This window comes from Mytilus edulis, chromosome 1 (assembly GCF_963676685.1).
Source record: "Mytilus edulis chromosome 1, xbMytEdul2.2, whole genome shotgun sequence".
NCBI lineage: Eukaryota > Metazoa > Mollusca > Bivalvia > Mytilida > Mytilidae > Mytilus > Mytilus edulis.
The window spans coordinates 35440045-35462327 of NC_092344.1; the positions used below are offsets into that span (position 1 = coordinate 35440045).

The 22283-nt window shown below is 29.5% G+C and overlaps 1 protein-coding gene across 2 annotated transcripts in view; it reads left to right on the plus strand.

The window, feature by feature from the left end:
* LOC139511772 (zinc finger protein GLIS3-like) overlaps positions 1 to 18818 on the plus strand; it is a 44095-nt gene extending 25277 nt beyond the window's left edge. For both annotated transcript variants that reach the window (XM_071298827.1, XM_071298836.1), the window contains exons 4-10: positions 498 to 659; positions 5152 to 5262; positions 9181 to 9337; positions 12419 to 12527; positions 13600 to 13769; positions 14220 to 14309; positions 14958 to 18818. In XM_071298827.1, coding sequence (XP_071154928.1) covers positions 498 to 659; positions 5152 to 5262; positions 9181 to 9337; positions 12419 to 12527; positions 13600 to 13769; positions 14220 to 14309; positions 14958 to 15112 — 954 coding nt within the window. In that variant the 3' untranslated portion in view covers positions 15113 to 18818. The remainder of the gene's footprint in view (positions 1 to 497; positions 660 to 5151; positions 5263 to 9180; positions 9338 to 12418; positions 12528 to 13599; positions 13770 to 14219; positions 14310 to 14957) is intronic.
* Positions 18819 to 22283: the final 3465 nt, after the last annotated feature.

Sequence of the window (22283 nt, forward strand, 5' to 3'; positions counted from 1 at the left end):
TAGAACCAATTCATGGTATCTACATAGTCATAAGTGCCAACAATATAGAACCAATTCATGGTATCTACATAGTCATAAATGCCAACAATATAGAACCAATTCATGGTATCTACATAGTCATAAGTGTTATCAATATGGTATCTACATAGTCATAAGTGTTATCAATATAGAACCAATTCATGGTATCTACATAGTCATAAGTGTTATCAATATAGAACCAATTCATAGTATCTACATAGTCATAAGTACCAACAATATAGAACCAACTCATGGTATCTACATAGTCATAAGTGTTATCAATATAGAACCAATTCATGGTATTTTCATAGTCACAAGTGCTATCAATATAGAACCAATGGTATCTACATAGTCATAAGTGTATTAAGTTAAGTATGCCAGATAAAAATTATGGACTTTTATGTTATGTTATAACAGAAATAGCAAAACTTTACAATAGATGTACAATTTATATTAAATAGGTACAATTTATTTTTCAGTTTGAAGGTTGTGATAAGGCATTTTCACGTCTTGAGAACCTAAAGATTCACTTGAGATCTCATACTGGGGAGAGGCCATATTTATGTACACATGCAGGCTGTACTAAAGCATTCAGTAATTCTTCTGACAGAGCCAAACATCAACGAACTCATCTGGATACGGTAAGTTATTGACCTTTACTAAAAACAAAATTCTTTAAAAAAAACAAGCAATACAGTAGACTCAGTTTATAAAAATATTCATCCATTTTTGAGGATACATGACATAATTTCTTTACAATTTCTTGTTGGTGGGTAGGGGATTAAGACTTACAGGAGTAGTACTTGTAAATAGTTGAATAAATAAATAAGTATTATTTACCTGTGTTTACCTTAAAATGAATGCATGCAAATGTAATCAAAAGCTGCATGCAAAAACATAATGATTTTTATGCACAAATATTATGTAAATGATCTGAATCAAAGTTGCATGTATAAATAGATAAAAGAGTTACAATTTTTTATTTTTTTTAAAGTCGCCTTTAACATTAAACATTATTTACACAAAAGTGAGGATGTATAATCCTGTGTCATCAAATATTTGTGGTTGGAACTTTTTTGCAATACCAAATGTTGCACTGTTATGATTCAGACACCTTGTGATTTTGTGGTAATGGGCCATATATGATTTCCATCATAACTTGATAATTATGATCATAACGAGAATTTTAACTTTTTTTGATCAATTTAAATTCATTTGATTTGAAAAATTGAAAAATTCCATAAATTGGATGTTTTGTAATTTTAAACGGTGTGGTACACTGAATACTCCCTTAATAGTACCTTTTCTCAGAACAAGAAATGTTTACATTAATTTTTTTATCCTTGACATATGGGGCTATTGAGTATTGCTTTGCAGAGTCATGATAAGATATGGCATGTTCTTAATAACATTTATTTAAACATTAGAAATTTGAAAAAAAAAAATTCAAAACATTTTATTTCAAATTTTATCTGTCTTTTAATCTTTGATAACAAGAAAAGCATAGACTTGTTACTTATTTTATCATTACAAAATCAAAAGGGAACTAAAATGTACTCTTTATTAATAGTTATAAATTGGTAAAGGAAGTGTCCTAGGCTTTTACTAATTCTTGATCAGTTTTACAAATTTTATATATGTCATTCAAGGACATCAAACTAATAAAGATTCATGTCTCGCGGTATTCTGTGAGATTGAATCTCACTTCTACAATAATGCACGCTCAGACACCTGAATATTTCTTGGTAGTAAGAAAAATGTAAACAATGAGTACCCTATCATCCTTTTCTTTGACGTACATTCTCTCTTTTTTGTTAATAAGTAGGCGAAGTTGAAGCATTTACATCTTCAATGTCCAAAAAATAAACAAGTATAAGATTTATAATTTCATGTACCGGTAGTTCTGTTGTCTTTTAAAAAATGTTTTTATTTTTGCTGAACTGAACATGTACAAAAATATCACATGTCTAATGCAATCCTTCAAAAAACATCTCAGTGAAAACATATAATCTTAAAAGTTTCTGGTTTCAATAATTCTTCAATATAAAAATATTTTTAGATTGATTTTTAGAAAATGACAACTTGCATGTAAATGATAGTGTTTAGAGAACAGCAAGTTTTAATTATGTCATTTGAAATTAAAGCATATAATTCTATTTACATTTAACAGGTATAATAATCCAATTTATGTTTTATGACAAGTAATTTAACTGCAATGCTGTTTATTTTGTCTATCAATTATTCAAATGTTGCTGGAATTGAATCCATTAAATCATTATGACACTGTCAATGCTGAAAGTCTAAATTGCAGAATTTTTTTGAAAGTTGAAAATTTTTTGTTTTTGATGCATCATATATGAACATGGTGAATAAAATATTATAATAAACACTAAGGATGGAAAACGCTTCTTGATGAAGCAAAGAATTTTTAATTAAAATTTAAGCATTAAATTTTGTGAAAAAAATAAAAAAAATTAGAATAATGCTGAAAAATAATATTTTTAAAAATACGAAAAAGATTTGAAATAAAACATTAGCAACTAAACAGAAAATAATAAGATACAGGAAAAATTTGTTTATTCATTAAAGTTCAATTTATATATGCATTATCATGTAAAAATTGTTTAAGTAATCAGTTTCAGTACTAAATATAAACGGTAAATGAACTTCACAGAATCACGTGGAACCTCTCTGTCCTTGACCTTTTAAATTGTAGTGCTAAATGGAATCTGATATCTTTATTAAAATTCAATAATAATCTTTATCTTAAGTATTCCTCAATACCGATCAAGCTGGGACAATATTTTGGCTATTTCATATCAGCTTGACAGGTTTCACCCTTGATCCTCTTTTAATAAACAATTAAAAAACCTGTTCCGTCTTGTCCGTACGTGGGATCATTGTCTGTTTAAGAGATGATTATTAAATACTTATTAATACTAACAATATACTAACAAATAAGGATTGAGGGTAGCTAAGTCTTTAAAGACTTGAGATAATAAGTGTTTTATTTAAAGGAAACAAGTATTCGTAATAGAAAAAAGTACCCCAAGGTTAATTGCTGCGCTTGTAGATGAATAGGGAAAAACCGTACTCTAAACACGCCTTATACTATAAAAAATGACAAATCTAATTAGTTTGGTGTAAAATATTTAAGGGTGCCCTTTGTATAATATTTGTGCATTTGACCTGTTAGAATATTTCATGTATAGTGTAATATTATATGTCACTGGAATAGAATTGTGTATTGTGAAATTATCAAATGGTGTTGATTGAAAAACGATCTGTGTCATACATGGAGTTCATTTGCTCTGGAATTTCAGATTTATTTCATCAAGTTATTTTTGTTTAGCCCCATCTTTGCATATAATGTCATTCAACTTAAGTTTTACCAAACATGTCTTTAAAAGAGTCCATTCAGTAATCAGAACCTGAAAAAGAATTTTGTAACATAAAGGAGTTACTGTAATGCTGTTATCAGCAATTTTGAAGATTAGAATGCAATGCAAATATTCTTGCAAAAAGGGGAGACAATTTTAAAATTTTGATTAGATATATTTTCACCTCCACAAAAGGGGGTCTTTTTGTCGAAAAGTTCAGTATCTGGTCAACATCAATGTTGACTGTTGACAACATTTACAAATGACCTAGGTATTCGTTTGACCTTGGTTTGACCTGGTCTATTTTGTGCAAGGTTATGATTTGCATATTGCTGTCCCTGTCTCATTGACCTTACCCCATATCAATTTTCATTCTGACATACATGTATATTGAACAGATCAAATTAGATAGTATGTTCATGAAATAAATCCTCTATTGACACCAAAATATAAATTTCTCATTTCAATTTGTATATATAGAATTATTTTTCTTAACATATTTGTTTAATTTTATTGTTTGTCAAGCTATTGGAAGTAAATTTACACAAGTCCTTAGGTTTTAACATTGCATGAAGTTAGAATTTATTAAAAAAGACTTTTAATGAAAGCCGACATGTATTAGGTTTATCTTACTTCTATTATGATTTTGATCTTACGTCACCTAGTTTACAAGATATATGCATGGTCATAACGAACATTTATTTAGTGCTATTTGATTTTTTCAATGAGCAAACATTAATTTATATTTAGATATCTAGTTGCTTGGCGATAATATTTACTTTTCATGTTAAAGGTATTACATACAAAGCTCAAAAGCTTAATCTAAGGAAAAAGTGTTGTATTGTTAAAAAAATCTTATTTGTCAATTTCCAAAAACATAACTTAAGTCAATAAATGTTATTAAAAAGCGGAAAAACTTATTCTCTTTGATACTTTGTATTAAGATATTGACTGTTTTTGAAAAATTACATAGTATAGAGTATAATGAGAAACTTTAACATTTAACACTTGGCAAGATTTCAAAACTTGAAGTGAAAACAGCTGTCTTTCCTATAAAAAAATTTAAAAGGGGAACTGGTTTAGAGCCAGTTAAAAAAAATATTTTTTGTTTCAGATGTTATGACCATAACTTGAACAAATTTCAAACATTCTATAAAAAACTATAATTTCATATAGTATACAATATAATGTATGCATACAAGTTCATTTAAGGTGATTCTATGTTGTAATGGTTAACCCACAAGGCTGTTTAAGAATGAATCCTACTGGAAGATTGGTCTGTTTATGTTTTATAATCTAACATGCACATCATAAAAGATGTTTTTGGCGTCAGAAGTACAATTTTTAAATGTGATTAAATGTAACTTCAATTATTTTGAAATTATGGTCCAAGGACATTAAGTATTTGTAAAAACAAAAAGAAATGAAAACAAATTTATGACCTTATAAGCTTTCATACTTTAGATAATTTTGTTGAAATCAGAGATTAATTAAATGTATTGCAATTTCAGTAAATGGTCTATTTAAATAACTATTAAAATCTGGAATGCAAATTTTTGTTTTTTGGTGAAACCTAATCCATCACATTTTTCACAATAATAAAATTTTCTCAATAATTTTCGAAATCTATAACACTATAATTAGTGTTTGGATCTCTACAGAAAAACTACACCAAGTTCACATGAACTTGAAACATGATTGTTTATTTAAATGAGGTTTTAAAATTTTGAAGTATTTACTTTTATCGTTACAGAAACCCTATGCTTGTTCAGTGCCAGGATGCAACAAACGTTACACAGATCCTAGTTCACTACGCAAACATGTCAAAAATCACAACCAGAAAGACCCACAACAGAAAAAGAAGGTAAACCTTGATCAATGTGTTTATTTTATACCATTTATGGCAGCTGAAAACTTATATATTTATTAGGTTTGTAAACAGTTCGGTAAGTGTCAGAAAAATAAGATATTTTTAGAAGCTTGAGTTTTTGACAAGTCCTATTATTATATAATCAGTTTACAATGGTATGTGTTTTAATAGCAAATGGTCCCAGGTTGAATTGTAGAACATTTTTTCAACATTCCTCGCCAGTTAAATGTATGTCACAGTGAATTTGGTGTTTATGGCAGACGTTAGATAGTTTCTGTTGCATTTGTTCATAATTTCATTAGACTCTGGAAAATGAAGAGCTTGACCTGTTGTAAAGATACCTGTCTTCTTTTTATGACTGCTTGATGTCTTTTAGTTATTTTTTTCATTGGGTTGCTGTCTCATAAGTGTATACCATTCATGTTTTATTGATTTGTGGCAGGTGTGCTAGACTCCAAACTTAATTGACTAGGATGTTCAGTTTTCCTACCGAATGTCAGTGGTTCTCTCCAAGAACTTTGGCTTCTTCCATCAATAAAAACAAACTGCCATGAAATAGCACAAAAGTGCTGTAAGGGGTGTTTAACACCAATCAATCAATTTTTTAGTATTTTGACATACAGGGATTTTTTTGAGTTTTTGTTGTAAGATCCTCATATCCTCCAAGTCTAAGAACTCTTTCAAATCAGTGTACCTCACAAATATTTTTATGCCCCACCTACGATAGTAGAGGGGCATTATGTTTTCTGGTCTGTGCGTTCGTCCGTCTGTTCGTTCGTCCGTTCGTTCGTCCGTCTGTCCCGCTTCAGGTTAAAGTTTTTGGCCAAGGTAGTTTTTGATGAAGTTGAAATCCAATCGACTTCAAACTTAGTATACATGTTCCTTATGATATGATCTTTTTAATTTTAATGCAAAATTAGAGGGTTTACCCCAATTTCACGGTCCACTGAACATAGAAAATGATAGTGCGAGTGGGGCATTCGTGTACTGGGGACACTTTCTTGTTTACCGGGTACTTTGAAAAGTTTTGACTCACATTCTCTGATAATTGTGTCAAATTTGGATGTTATTGTAATTTACTTTGAAATGATATTTCTGCCTAATAATGTGCCATTATAAAATGTTTATGACTTCCTATAGAGAAGTAAGTTTCATACCTAATTTTATATGTAGACATTTGCAAATTTAAATGAAATGTACTACAGTTTAAAGTAAAACATTTTGTCATATATTTGTAGTATAATGAAGTGTTACAATGCTGTATTCTCCATTGGGAAATTATATGATATTTAAACTTTGTGATAATGTACATGTAAATTGGTGTGCATTACAAATGCATAAAAGATAAATATCCAACAGTTAAGGTAATTGTTTGAATTTCACCACCTGTATGTTATGTTATTAAATCAGCCTGTCACCCAATATTGGTAACAGTCTACATTTCTGAACAGGGATATAATGAAACAGTTACATATCCTGTTTCCTTACGGAGAAACAGTTTCAGGTTTACACTTGTCATCTTCGATAAGTAGGAACGAAATGACAAAATACGATACCTAAATTTAAAAGTTATTTAATACTGAAATTACCGTTTAAAAACGTCCATTTTAAAAATTTGATGGAACAGCTATGAAAATATTAAATTATTTGAAAGATAAATAAATTACTTCAGAATGTAGCCACTCTGGCGAAAAATGATCGTAAATTGTTTGCACAATTACATTTTTCGACAAATGAGCTTTAGCAAATAGGTTCTATTTTGTATTGAGTATGTTAGGTTTAGAATAAAGAAAAGATTTGATAAATCAACAATTGATGTTAACAATAATATATTTTTATAAGTGCTTAAGATTATTGTTCAAATTTGGTGACTCGAGTCATTATGTAGATAAGTAAACAAATCTTGGTACAAGAAAGGGACTTATTCAGGTCAAATAAAAATTTCAAGGACCTTTGGTTAACCTTGTACCAGATTTTTTTCAGAATCAGTATAATGTCACATGACACTTGTTCCATCAAAATAAGTGTAGTGATGATTATTTAGGGCTTCGGCATTTGTTAAAATGTGCATCAGTGATTAGGAATGCACACATAAAAATGTGTTGTAATTGGGAAATCCAAACTAGAAAATTTTGACCTATACTTAGTATGAAATGAAACTGAAAGTTTTACTTGTACATCTTATAGTTTTTGATGCAATCTAACCTTCAATATTTTAAGTTCTAGTTAGGGCATTGAAAAGAAGAGTTTTTACTTGATATTTTGTGTAATTTCCAACATTTCATTTTTTAGACAAAATTGTTTGATTTATAAACAACATCTTAACCAAACAAGGTTTGATAATGCATAGAACTCTATTGATTTAAGGATTTTTGTTCCTATCTATATATTTTTTATCCATCAGATTAACATTTACTATTTTGCCTGAGAAGGCTGCTATAAAGAGCAAGACCACAGTAATTTTTTGAACTAGGCGGTCTAAGGTCAAGAACAAGGTCACAAAACATATTCTCTATCATTTGACAAAAAGTCATCATCACCAAACCAGAAAAAGGTTAGAACCCAAATTTTATGCTCTGTCTCAAACACATTCTGTTTTCATTTATTATAAAATGATCTGTTGTTCCATCTGTTGTAATCTGTTCTGCTGACTTTGTTTCATGTGACGGTCGGTTAATTTTATTCCATCATTATAATATCAATTAAACTTTGAGTCACAATATTTTCCTGACAGTGTTCTTCTGCTGACATATTTTTGTCCTTAATGAAAAGTTGCTCATTGGGTTGTTTTTGTTAAAAAAAATTACCGGTAACATGAATCCATGAAAATTAATGCAGGACAAATTTTGTCAATGATGAAGTAGGAATGAAGCTAATTTTTAAAAGATTTCTTTTAAAGTGCGAAGCATTTAGTAGAAGTATTTACTACAAGGGTGCCGAGATTAAAGATGATGGATCGAATTTCAATTTAACACAAAGGAACTTACATGACAACTTTAAAGAGTTGTGCAATGTAAACAATCCTTAATAAATGTTTATAATTGCTTTCCATACTTCAATTATTGTTAACCTAATAAAATCGTGACTAGACAGGATTCCAATTTTTGTAGTTGAAAGCGTACATTTAATAAGATTTTTAAGCTTCAGTAGTTATTTGGTCTATTTTTTCAGATTTGGACTAATTTAGATCCAAAGCAAGCTTGATCACAAACTTCTCAAGACTTCGGCTCTTTTAACGGCCTTGACTCTACTTAAGGGGCATGTTATGTATGCATCGTCCCGAATAATCCATATCACATGTCATATGTATCTTTTTGGTTGCAGGTAGCATTTTAAAATTTACTTTAAATTTTGCCCTCATTCATTCATGCATCATATTTTTGAGATAATATTATCATAAGGCAAAAATTTTTAACAAAAATATTTACTGTTAATAGTCAAATTGGTAACTAATCAAAACCCTCTTTCATTTGTTAGAATTATGTCTTCTTGAAAGAATGGAGAAAATATCATCATGATCTTTATATGATCTTGACATTTGACCTCAAGGTCAAAATACTTGATTAAAAAATCATGTCTGGGAAATAACCTTTTCAGTCTTTGAAATAGGTTTTTGATATGTGGCACATTAGTGTGGCGCTTAGGACAGTATTGGGTAGTATGGATGGTGACCTTGATCTGTTTACTTTAAGGTCAAAAAGTTGATTTGAAGGAGATCATTAGTTTTAGTCCTATCAATCAGGTCAAGGATTTGTACATTTTAAAACTAGCCAACTTGCTAATCTGAGACAATTAAGTTTAAGCAGGAATGGCTGTTTATACAGATATTACATATAATACATAGTATACAAAAACAGAATAAAAATTCTTAAACTTTCAATGGAATTCCTAATGTAATATTTTGTATTTCAGATGAAAAAGGAAGGTGAAAGTATAGGAGGTGGTGATTTATTGAACAATTGTCTATCAGTACAACAGCTACATATGGAGTCTGCACCACAGAACCATGAAAATCAAGAGAATATGATCCGAGGACCAGTTACTGGACCAACTACTGATCTTTATTCTGGTACACATCTCTTTTTCCACATATTCTTTATTAATGATATATTCTTTGAAAGTCCGTTCGTGTTCTGTGGCGGATCCAGAACTTTTTTGTAAGGGGGGCCTGCTGACTGACCTAGGAGGGGGAGGGGGAGGCGCCCGCTCCAGTCATTCTTCAGTGTTTCCCTATATAACCAACCAAATTTTTCCCACAAAAGGACCCCCCCCCCCCCTCCCTGGATCCGCCTATGGTGTTTGTAAAAATGTCATTCCCTGTGAATTCTATTGGTCTTTATTCTGGTGCACATCTACTTTTTCACTGAATTCTCAATTCTTTTAAGGAAATATTTTTTCAAAGTCCTTTTGTGTTTTTAAAAATGCCATTCCATTAATTCAAAAGATCTAGTATATATGAACTAACGTAGAAGTTCAAAGCTCATTTCATAAAAATGATGATTTGATTATTTTTGATATCATCAATAACCTTTTACCGGTACATTGAACTTTAAAACAGAGTAGCTTTTTATCCTTAGAAATTTAATATTACCTTATAATAGGAAGTTAAATTTGATAATTTTTTATCTTCAGATAAAATCTTTGACAGTTTAAGATAGGGAGCTTATATGGCTTTTACAATAAACAATTATCTAATATCTACAGAGAAAAGAAAATATTATAAGCAAGTTTTGTCTGTTGTTTGTTCAGGATTAAAAGGGGGAGAAGATTGTGTTGTATGTCACATCTAAATGTTTTTGTTAATGGCAGAATTTGGTGTTGATGGCAGACTTTTGATAGTTACTGTTTAAATTTTTCAAAACGTTTTTAGATTATTTTGAGCTTCACATTTTGTTATGATACATGCCAAATTAATTAAGAAGCTTTGATAACCCCCATTGATGTCTATTGTAATATTGGGTCCCTGTCTCATTGACCTATTCCTCACATTTTGTTCCTTCCTAAACATATCTTAAAAATGTATCTAACATGTCGAAAATAAGTAAGATTTTTGAAAACTTTTAAAATCTGTAGTCAGTCAAAACAGTGATTAAATATTTAAAAAATTAACGTTGTAATTAAGTTATCAGTTACAGTACTTTAAATTTAAATGTTTTCGTTTTTGTTTAAAATTTATTAGGAAAGTGTTGTTTTTCTAATTGTCTTTTTAATTTATGGCCTTTAATGAAAGTAAAGTAACAAAGAAAATGTTCATATTTTTAGAAAAATAACAAGTTTAAATGGAAACTATTATTATAACCATTGTTATAAGTCTTAAAACCATGATGGTATCATTTGACAAAGTTTTTAAAAGACGGAGCTATCAAATGATTCATGAATAAATGACGTATATGACGACTTGACAATATAGCCTTTAGTCACTGACCAATCAACCTTGATGTTATTCGGAAGTTTAAATGATAAAAAACAAAAGAAATTTACTTTTCTGACTTGTGTATTCATACAAGAATTTTAAAATGATTAAATTTAACCAATGGATTGAAACTATCAAGTTGATCTGACAGTATTCTTATACACAGACTTGTGCTGTAATTAAAAGATTTCGTTAGTACCTATCTGTCCGGACTCAACCCTTAAAATACAAAAACATCTTTGTGTTTTGTAAACGATAAGATGAGGGTTTGGATAAGGGGTATTTTTATCGAAAAGTTATTCCTTTCTATTATGGCAAAATTATTAAATTTCTTAAAGATATTGTTTTTAACGTAGACAAATATTTTCAAACTTGTCCAACTTTTTTTGGTGATTGTGAATATTCTAATGTTATGTAGGTATTTCTAATTGAATTTCCTGGTTAAAAATGCGTAATTTTGAAGCATGAGAGTACCTTATTTGCATTCTTATTTTGAAATTCGGAGATGGTTTTAAGTTGTATTTAATACATACATTCTTGCGTTTCTTAAAAAAAGTCTTGACTCTAGAACCCCTCTTTTTATTCTAAGTTCTGCGCTATAATTGGTAGATTTTTTTTTTTAAAACTTGCATAAAATTTACATAAAAAATTTCCATCCATACCCTCATAAAATATAACGTGATGAAATTCTGATCATAATTAATAGATATATGTTATTTTCTTGCTTCAATAGTTCAGGAAAAACCACGATAACATTAAACAAGCAAAACAATATAACTATTTTGTGCAAAATTTGACGCCTGAATGGGAAAATATAGATTGCGATTTTGGTAGTTGTGTGCCAAAGAAACACTGATCTAATTGATTTGATCGACCGTGATGTCATAGTAATTAATTAACGATAATTCACCTTTCTCGGCCTGGTACTGGGAACTTGCCCACTTCATATTTTTTGCATGAAACATGGGTTTTATATGTAAAAGTACATCAAAATAAAAACATTATTGTTATCCATCACACAAATAAACAAGCATACATTGTTAAAACAGAATGTTTATTATAAACAAACATGAGGTTAAAGATTTTTACCTGAATCATAGCGACATAAGTTCATTTTCTCTCATTCAGGTAATAATCTTGAGCCTTATGATTGTTTATAATAAACAATGTAGTTTTTTTCATTTCTATTATGAAATAATACCATAAGTCAGTGGAACCACTTTTTGAACCAGATACATTTTTCAAAAGTTATAATAACTGTTTGATACTTCAGTGATTCTTGAGGCCAAATATTTGAAAATCAAAGACCTAGTATAAACCTTGAAGAGTGATATACCTGTAAGTGCAACACGTGAAAGTCAAATTATTTTGCTTTAAAATTGGAAATGAAGTCATAATGCATCAAATTACAAGCGCTATAATAGCAATGATAAGTGGGATATGGGATTCTGAATTTCTGATCAAACGTTCTTAAAGTGGGTCCAAGCTCAAAAACCCCAAATGATACCCTCAAAATAGGGTTTCAACTCTTGGAAAGTAGACCTTTGTTGATTTGGCTATTCTATTGAGGCCTTTTTGGTCATAAAGCTTCTCAATTATTCTAATACATTGTATTTATATATCTGTCTATTCTTGGCTTTAAAATTTTTGGTTTTAATATTCCTGGTGAAGGCAAGTCCAGAAGAGCACTTTCAAAGGACGCTCCAAATTTATAAAGTGTTATTTTATCTTTTACAGTTGGAGCAAATTATCAGAGCCATCAGCACGCTGCAGCTTCCCCAGCACCAAGTACCATGCAACAGGGAAGTCCAATGCCAAGTACAAACATAAATATGGAGGAAGAACAGTATGTATTGTTTGATAAATACTGGACATTTACTATTTTTAGATGGAATACCAAATTTCGTGAATATCGTTGGTATAGGTTTTTCTTTGGTTTTGGTTTGTGATCTTGATTTGTTTTCCCTAAATCCATTTCTGACTTTTAAACAGCGGTATACTACTGTTGCCTTCATTTATAAACCACATTTTCAAATGACTTGTCTACAGACTGGCAAATCCATGAAATAAAATATTCACAAATATTTTGAAATTATTCTCACACATGAAAAATTGGTTGCCACTAAAATAAACAAGTCCACAGTAATTGATTGGTACTTGCTTAATATCCTGTAAATTGAATTGCATGCCCCCCAAAAAATCATGTTTTTAATTATAATATTGACCATGCAAGACCTTTCTGGATTGTCAAAGTCGTTTAAAAAAAATCTTGTTGTCAAGAAGCAATTATGGTTTTGAAATAAATTTATATGAGTTAGTTATTTAAGTAAAATTTACCAATTGACATAAAGGGAGTTTAAGAGGTTTACATTGCGCTGATCACGTCATTAAAGCTACAACTAGTATCAGACCATTCTCCGTTGTTAATAACATTCAACACTTGCACAAAATAGTGGTAGAACAGGTAGAAACTAAACTAATTAAAAAATCAATAGTAAATGTTTCATTAATTTACACTTACCATACCTGAGAAAGTGAAATTGATTTTTCAAAACAATAATTTATTTTCTTTAGTAAAATGCATTGATCTTTAACAAATAGTAGGAAGTAAGAAAAAACAATGTATGAGCAAAAAGCATGTTTAGAATTAGAATGGGGAACTTGACTTATTATACAGACTTTTTAAATGAGGAGTGAAAGATACCGCAGGGACATTCAAATTCATAAATCGAAAATAAACTGACAACATCATGGCTAAAAAAGACAAAGTCAAACAGACAAACAATAGTGCACAAAACACATCATAGAAAAATAAAGAAAAAGCAAAACGAACCCCCTCTTATTTGCCTCCATTACATTTTTGTAAGCGGAAATGAAAACTGAATGAAATATTAATGAATATTGTTCTTTTTATCAAGGTTTGGAACTTTCAACACAACACTTCCACAAAATTTCAACAGACGTAATATCCCAATGAACATGCGCACTGGGATGCAACCAGGAATGCGTCCAAATATGCAGACTGCACCATACCAGCAAGGGTATGAGACATACCTACAGAGCATGAACCAGATGCCAGGATTTGCAGGTAAGGGTAACAGATATATTTTGGTAACCAGTAAATTTATAAGGATACAAAGTACAAAGAAAATTATTTTATTGAATAGCCATTAAGTGGAAGAAGTAATTTGATAATAATTTAAAAAAAAAAGAATATTTGGCAGAAGCACTTTGTTTCACAGCTTTTTTCATGATTGAAATTTTCGTTTATATTCACCAATTTCATGAAATTTGAACACACAGCTACAGACCACTACAAATTTTTGTTTGATAAAAAGTAAAGAAAAAAATGCAACAATCACTAAATTAAGTCTTGCAGAAAAACCCTTTGTAGCATTTTCTTAACCTCATTTTAAATGAATCAACTGTATGAATAAAAAAGTAGTGCCTTAATAGATGTGTAATAGATTAATAAAATATAAACTTCAAATTGAATGTAGATAACTGTGTTTTAAATATAGAAAACATATTTTTTTAGATGGAGAAAATGGCCAGTTTAATTTTCGCAATAATGCCTTTGATCCAACTATGGTGACAGACATGCAGGCTATGCAGAGAAATTATCCAGGTATTTTACTTGATCAATTTTATTTCTCTACTGAAGATTAAAGGGTATAAAAGTCTTTTTGAAGAAGAAAGATTATCAACTAATGTTTATAGCTAAAGTGTTGACTTTTCATTGGACAGTCAGCAGTGGATGTCAGCTTGTATTCTTTGAATATATTTTTTCATACCTGGTAGTAAATGCTGTCTGACAAATTTTATAATAGAACAAATATCATTGAAAATGATTTCTTGTTTCAATGGCTATTCTGAACAGAAAATCTTGATGAAAATTCAGTGTTATAACCTGTCTTTTCTTTCATATCTTTAATTAAGATTCCAGAAAGAGTATGAAGTATGAATGTTTTATAGTCGGATTGCTGCCTCATCAAACATACACCACATCTCCTTGCTTCCCTTATTCAGTACTCTGACAAACCTGAAAAAATTACATATTTTGAAAATGAATAATTCACTTGAATTTATCTTAGTAACTGTAGAACTTCTTCTTGAAATTAAATTAGAATTGGTCCTGAAGCATGGACCTTAATAAAAAATAAATTTGCGGTATTTAACAGGTGTTTTTGTCTTGATGCAATGTATGAGTATGCATTATTGTCAACAATTTATTAACATTCAATTTTAAATTAAAAAAAATATACTTCTTTTACAGGTTTAGAAGGCATCCATCAAGATTTTGAGAACATGCAATTTGCTGAGGAATTAACACAACACCAACAGATAACTCAGCAATATCTTCAGCATACGGCTATTGATCGCTGCAACAGTCGAATGTCTGCTGCTATCTACGCAGACGGTACTACTTGATACAACTAAAAATAATCAGACTTTTTAGCTTAGATAGAAATTGTACACAACACCAAAACTGTTGTTGCTGTACAAACACAATATTTTGATTTGTAATGATTGTACAATATTGAACTGTGATATAAAAATTATATACAGAATCATAACAAAAATTATCACTACGTAGAACACACACTATCATGTATTTATTACCACATTTAAAAACATTGTATAATGAGCAAAATCGTAAGCCAGTCGTGAAAAGTATATAGACTCAGATTGATGTTTTGATTTTATAATCTGAGATATTATATTGTTTGTTTGATTTAATTGTTTTATATTATTTAATTATTTAATAAATGTTAAGCTATTTTTTTGGTTTATAATGGTTGTGATTATGGATTATCTGCCCCTGTTTGACATTCCTAATGTATAATTTCTATCATTAAAATATATTTTTGTTATAATCATGGTTTGCTGTGTGAAAAAATGTGTATCATTGTGCCATGTAAAAATAATCAAAATATGTTAAGTTTAGCATATTATTATATATTTTAGCATATTTCAGGTTTCATGCATATTTTGAAATGAAATTGAAAATTTTATAAGCTTTTGCAAGTCGCTTGTGGACTTTTTAAGAAGGGACTAGATTTTGACCTTGTATTTGACACATGTGCTCCCCTTTTCTATGTGTATGTCTTTCCTTAAGTGCTACTGTCATTTAATGTAATGATTGCCAAATACTTGTTGATTTTAAAAGTAGTTTATGTTACTTATACATATTAATTGATCTTGTTATTTGAAATGACTAACACTCATCATATCCTGAAAATGTCTTATTCTTAAAACTCATGATTAAAGTAATAATAAGCTACGATTTTGATAAAGTTTTAAGAAAGATTCAAAGCAGCTAAGATCAAAGATATGTACTAAAATTTCATAATAAGAACACTGAAATGATAAGTTTTTATCCCCTGAAAGTTCATACTTTGGTATATGTATCACTGAAAATCGTAGCTCTATCTGTTTTTGTTAGTTTTCAAGTCTTCACTTACATTCTTTTCTTACATTCCATCTTTAGAACAAGACTTGAGATTTATAAGTCAAAAAATGTCTGTTTTCATTTTAACTAAAATTTTAAGTCTAACTGATGATTATGAAAAGGACTGAGATGCTATAAATGAACTTTTTAGTCTTGAAAAGACTAACAAAATTTCTGACATTCACTAACATGTTTTCTTTCATGTGTTTTTTGTCAGTTTCTGAAAATGTCCTGTTAAAAGAGAATGTACAAATAGTGCTTATGTTTCATTCTGTGATGAATATCCTGACATAATATTGTACTTTTGTTTGGTGCCGATAACAGTGAATTAATATTTATGCTATTCCAGGTTGTTTTTTTGTTTGTTTAAGAATCATGAAATGTTATCTGTTATTCATGGTCCCTGTGATTGAAGGGCTGTTCCATTTTAATGAAGGCCCCATGGTAAGAAGCTTCCCCCTTCAAATATAAATATGGAATTCTGTTTTGATCCATTCAAGAAAAATAAACAACCCTGGTACCTTCATTGAAATGGAATACCTTAAAGAATTTTCAGTATTTAGTAATTTGTTATGAAATAGAGTTCCTTGAAATATTCAATCAAATATTAACATCATCATTGTTTTAAAAAATGAGATACACATTTTTAGATATATGTAAAGCATTGTTTCTTTGACATTGTCACATTTTCATTGAGGTACATATGTTTTTATCGTGTGCAGTTTTGAATACTGATATATTTTTATATCAGTTAAGAGATTTTTGTATATCATTAAGTTATTTTTGAATAATATAACCAAGTAGAATTCCAATTATCCAAAGTCTTGAACAAAATGGAATTTGAAATTGGATCAATTACTTTTCTGTTATTTTTTGTAAAAACATTATACGAAATGTAAGGATAACAAAATAGTGCTATATGATTGTATTTTTAATTTATTGCACCTGCAGTACAAAAAGAATGAAATCCAAATTTTCCAACAGTATTGAAAACCCGTCCTAAATTTTGTATGCTTAAAGTGTTGTTTATATATATCCGTCCAATTGTTTGTACATTTGTATATAAACATATTTATAATCGTACCAGCTGTCTCTATCAGAATCTTTTTCCTTTTGCTTTTGGATGTTTTTTGTTTATAGTTATCTTTTGTTTCAATATTTTAATTTTTTTTAATTCTAAAATAAATATTTGTTTTGACAAAGATGAAACTTCTTGAGCTGTATAAAGTGTCTTGTCGGTTCTGATATAACTGCACTGTTTGTTTCTTTTTAAAGTTTTTTATCATGAGTTTTATGTTAGAACTTATTTCGGAAGGAAGTTTTTAGCCGTAAAGGTTATATGCCAAGTTGGACTCTTTCTTACCAAAAAATACAATTTCGACATGACGAAAGATCCATAGATATATTTGGCAGACTTTTCTAACAACCTCAATATAGTTCATTTTCCATGATTTTTGGATCATGATCTTTGATTTTTTTTTAATTCATAATTTCTGTCTTACATGTTCTTCAGTCATCATTCAAAGATCAAAATTTCATTTCATAAATGTAATCAGTTTAGGAGAAATTTTTGACAAATACCCTTTTGGGTATAACAAATCCGTCCACTTAGTCTGTTTTTGCACACATTATATATCATCATGAATTTAAAAACTTAGGGCCAAGTATATATCTAATTGCTTTTAGTAACATCATTGCAAGTTGTCAAGTAGTTTCATCTTTGTCAGTGAATGTTTTATTATTGTCATTATCATATTCTATGTACACATTTGTTGAAATCATCTGTTTTACACATACAAAAAAAATAGACCCAAGTACCTTTTAAGGCAACTGAATTAATGAATCTATCTCCTTTTGAGTATCATAGTTTGACCTGTTTCATTTTTTAATTGTTTATCTTGTTTTAAAGGAAAGTCTCTTTGGCAGTCCATAGTTTTACATTTTAAATGCTGTGTTTGCAGTTTATATTTTAAAAATTTGATACTGAGCACCATTATCAGTTACTATGCCCTTGGAAATAAATTGGTTTTGTTGACCAATGTTTTTTTCACTATTTTGACTTATTCAGAGAGTGCATTCATCCATTTATGATGTTTTGTAAATAAGTTTGAAATTTGTACTCGAATAGCATGGATCATTTTTCAGTTTAAAATATATTAGAATCTCTGGTTTAAAACGGCAAAGAAAAGTTATTGAAATATCTGACAATCAGTTTGACAACACCATAAACAGGGAGATGTTTTTAGAATTGTTTTAGACAGAAAACTGATTTAATAGTTAATTGATATTATAGATTAGAAATTTTAACGACACTGAATGATCCATGCATCGAAAGGAACTATATTAACAGCTTATAGTTGTAAGTAAAAAAAGTATTTTTTTCTTCTTTGTTTATTTGTGATAACAGTTCTTGAATTCAGCATAAGTATATACACATTTTACACTCATTTGAACATTTAATACACCAGCAATTTCTTTAGTATGCTTGCATGAAATAGAGCTAATACGTATATTTTCAGTTAGAGATAGCAAAAAAAACTTTAAGTAGAAAAAAAGTTTACATTTTATTGTTTCAGCAAACCACTACGAAATTATTTTACATAATTTTTTGAAAAGAAAATTTTAGATTTATTTAAATAATTTGAATAAATAATAAAACAAATCTTTTATGATTTCTGACAAAAATTATACACAAAAAATTAGCAATTTAATAACTGGTAAATCATATATAAGTAATTTGTTTAATGTCTTTCACAGCAAATAATTGTAATTTGGAATATTTGTCAAATTCTACAGCATAGTTTTTTGTGAATCCAGCAAAGAAAACTTCAGCAAAGTGCCTTATATTGTTCTTGTGCAACACTTCTTTCTTACTGTATAAAGGCTGTGTATCAACATTTGTTAATCGTTGTTCAATAAATGGTCTTGGAAAAAATATTGTGTTTTGTTTTAATAGCCATTTTTGTCTTGTCACCACATAAATGATGACAAATGAAAATTTTTACATTGTACATTAGAGAAAAAAATAGATGTTCTGTTACCAGGATAGACCTGGACAACAATAGAAAAATTTTGGAACAAATTTACACTGGTAAGACCCACCTCTGTTTTAACAGTGTGTTTGTATAGAGCTTTGCATGTACTCTAACTACAATACTGGCCATCCTGACATTATGGACACAGAAATATGAAATGATATATCGGTAGATCTTCATCTATGTGGTGCCAAACTTTTATAAGATATATGTTTTTTGGTCACATTTTATTGAAATGCTTGTCCCCAAATATTTCAGTTCAACAGAAAATATAACGATAAGTTAACAATTTTGTTGGTTATATTCATTGTCTTCAATATAAAAAGAAGATGTGGTATGATTGCCAATGCGACAACTATCCACAAAAGACCAAAAGGACACAAACATTAACAACTATAGGTCACCGTACGGCCTTCAACAATGAGCAAAGCCCATACAGCAAAGTCAGCTATAAAAGGCCCCGATAAGACAATGTAAAACAATTCAAACGAGAAAACTAACGGCCTTATTTATGTAAAAAAGTATATTTCTTCATATAAGTCCAGAATCCAGATACACAACTGTATATATCTCAGGCCAAATAAAAATATATGTGAGGTTCCAGTAACCCTACCGTCCCTACTTTTTTGGCTTAAAAATAACCTACCCTAAAGATTGTATTGTCATTTTTCATTAAGCACTGTTAAAGTCAGAATGTTACTCCCATAGACTTAATGTAAAAAAACAACATAAAATAAAAAAAAATCTACCTACCCTAACTTTTTTTCAGATGTAACTGGAACCGCACATACTTTTTTATTTGGCCTCATTAGGAGAAGTTGCAAATAGGTCTATATTAAGTAAAGTATTGGAGTTCAATTCTAGGTCAGAGCAACTATATATCTATAAGAATGATGTCATTCTTTTATTAAATAAATAATATTTGTCAAAACTTGGATATTTAAGTATATAAATCTAAAATAAGCTATATTACATGTTTGAGGGTGTAATTTTTAACTGCTCTATCTCTTTATGGATTTTGTTTATGTTTGGTTTCTTAAGATTCTAGGATTATTTCTTTTTATACAAAAGAGAAAGAAAAAATAGACAAGTTGCCTGTCATGACCTTTGGCAGAAGAGAAGAACTGTATGCTTAATTTAAAAGTTTTGTCTACTCACATGTGAGAAAAATAAACAAAATCCTGCATTATCTTTTGTTTGTAAGCCAATTTAATGTGTTGTTGACATGAAAATTCTTTCCAACAATTCCTAAGGTGCATTATCTGTAGAATTCATTGTGAAACAGAATTAACCCAGTTTTAAATGTTGATATATAACTCTGGGTTAAATTTCATAAATAAAATTGAGAATGGAAATGGGGAATGTATTAAAGATACTACAAACCAAACAAAGGACAGAAAACAGATATGTAATTTTGAGGAGTCATGCAAAGGATGCTGATCAGACCATTACAACAATAAATATAAGCCCCTTCATTGTTTACAGTATATAATTGTGCATGTTATTTGTAAGTGAATGTCCTCAAAATTCTTGTACTTGAAAAATCCAATGAAATCAGTCCATAAAATATCTTGTCAAATACAACTATCACACTAATTGACCAGTGATTGATTTATTACGAAACAAAAATTTTATCATTGACCTTACTTGTCCAAAAAAAGGATCAAAACAACAATCTCACCACTACAAGTAACAAAACAACAGATTTATTTGAAAACAGAGCTTATATCCATGTAAAATGGAACTATACAAAAGTTAACATATTTGTCTTAATTTCATTCATGATGAAAATCTGCTTTACTGCATGATAGGGAAGTGCAGTATTGGGTCAGAAGTGTGTCAAAGACGACATACGATACTTGCTGAAATCAGATATACTCTTATGCCTAATTAATCCTGTATAGTAAAACAATGGTAAGTAACAAAATGCTTCACTACCATTTTTACTACCCCACAAAGAGTCACCCCAGCATTGATCATCTATGTAGCTTAAGTGCAATCTAGCTCTTATACAAAATTTATTATATACTGAATTCAGCTGACTCCTTGTTTCTAAAGCTGATCAAATACTGTGTAATGCTTTTATAAGTCCACAACATGTACAAAACATATTTTAAGAGGGCATGACATGACACATGATAGGTTTGGGTATAATGACCTTGATAAAAATAGCTCTGGAAAGTCACATGCCAAAACATTACACTTACATTTTTATGCTTAAGTTTTTTGTGTCACTAGATTTTGATCCCTCACAAAACTTGGCCTTAATTTTTAGTCTCGTATGTTTTTATATTTTAGTTCAATTATATGTTTTAGAAATTAATGTGAGGATGTCCATTTTTCACTGAACTAGTACCATACACATTTTTGTTTAGGGACCAGCTGTAGCTTGCCTCTAGGTGTAGGATTTTCTCACTGTGTTGAAGACCCATTGGTGGCTTTCAGCTGTTTTCTGATCCTTGGCTCTTTGGTCAGGTCGTTGTCTCTCTGATACATTCCCCATTTCCATTCTCAATTTCATTTCTTATTCCTTAATATTTGAATTAACTTATTGATTTCACACTTAGGATTGACATTTATCATATTACTATTTTACAGGATGCTTTCATTTTATCATATTTTGGTACATTTGTACTTGATATGATGTTGTGAAATCTCCTTTTAGTCATAAAACTAGTATGCCATGGAAATTAATATAATTATAAGTCATTGCAGTATTTTTCAAATAATCACCTCAATGGCGTCATGGTTCCTATGTGTGAAAAGTCACAGTTTCTGTTCAATCTCCTGCTTTTAATACTTTAAGAGATAAGGTATTTGCATTCTTGAAATAATGAATAAAAATATTTAATAAGTTATATTAAAAGTTCACAAACAATACCTTACATTTGAACTAAAGTGATAGACTGGAGAATTTTTTCATTTTTTTCATGCTACAGTGAAACCTGACAAAACCAAATCCTGCATAAACCAAAAAACCTGTCTAAACCAAACATGTTCTTAAGTACCGTCATATCAAATTATGTGCGTTACGAACCTGATAAAACCGATCATAGGCTGAAACCGAACAAAATCTTAAGTCCTGAAGAGGTTTGGTTTAAACAGGTTTCACTGT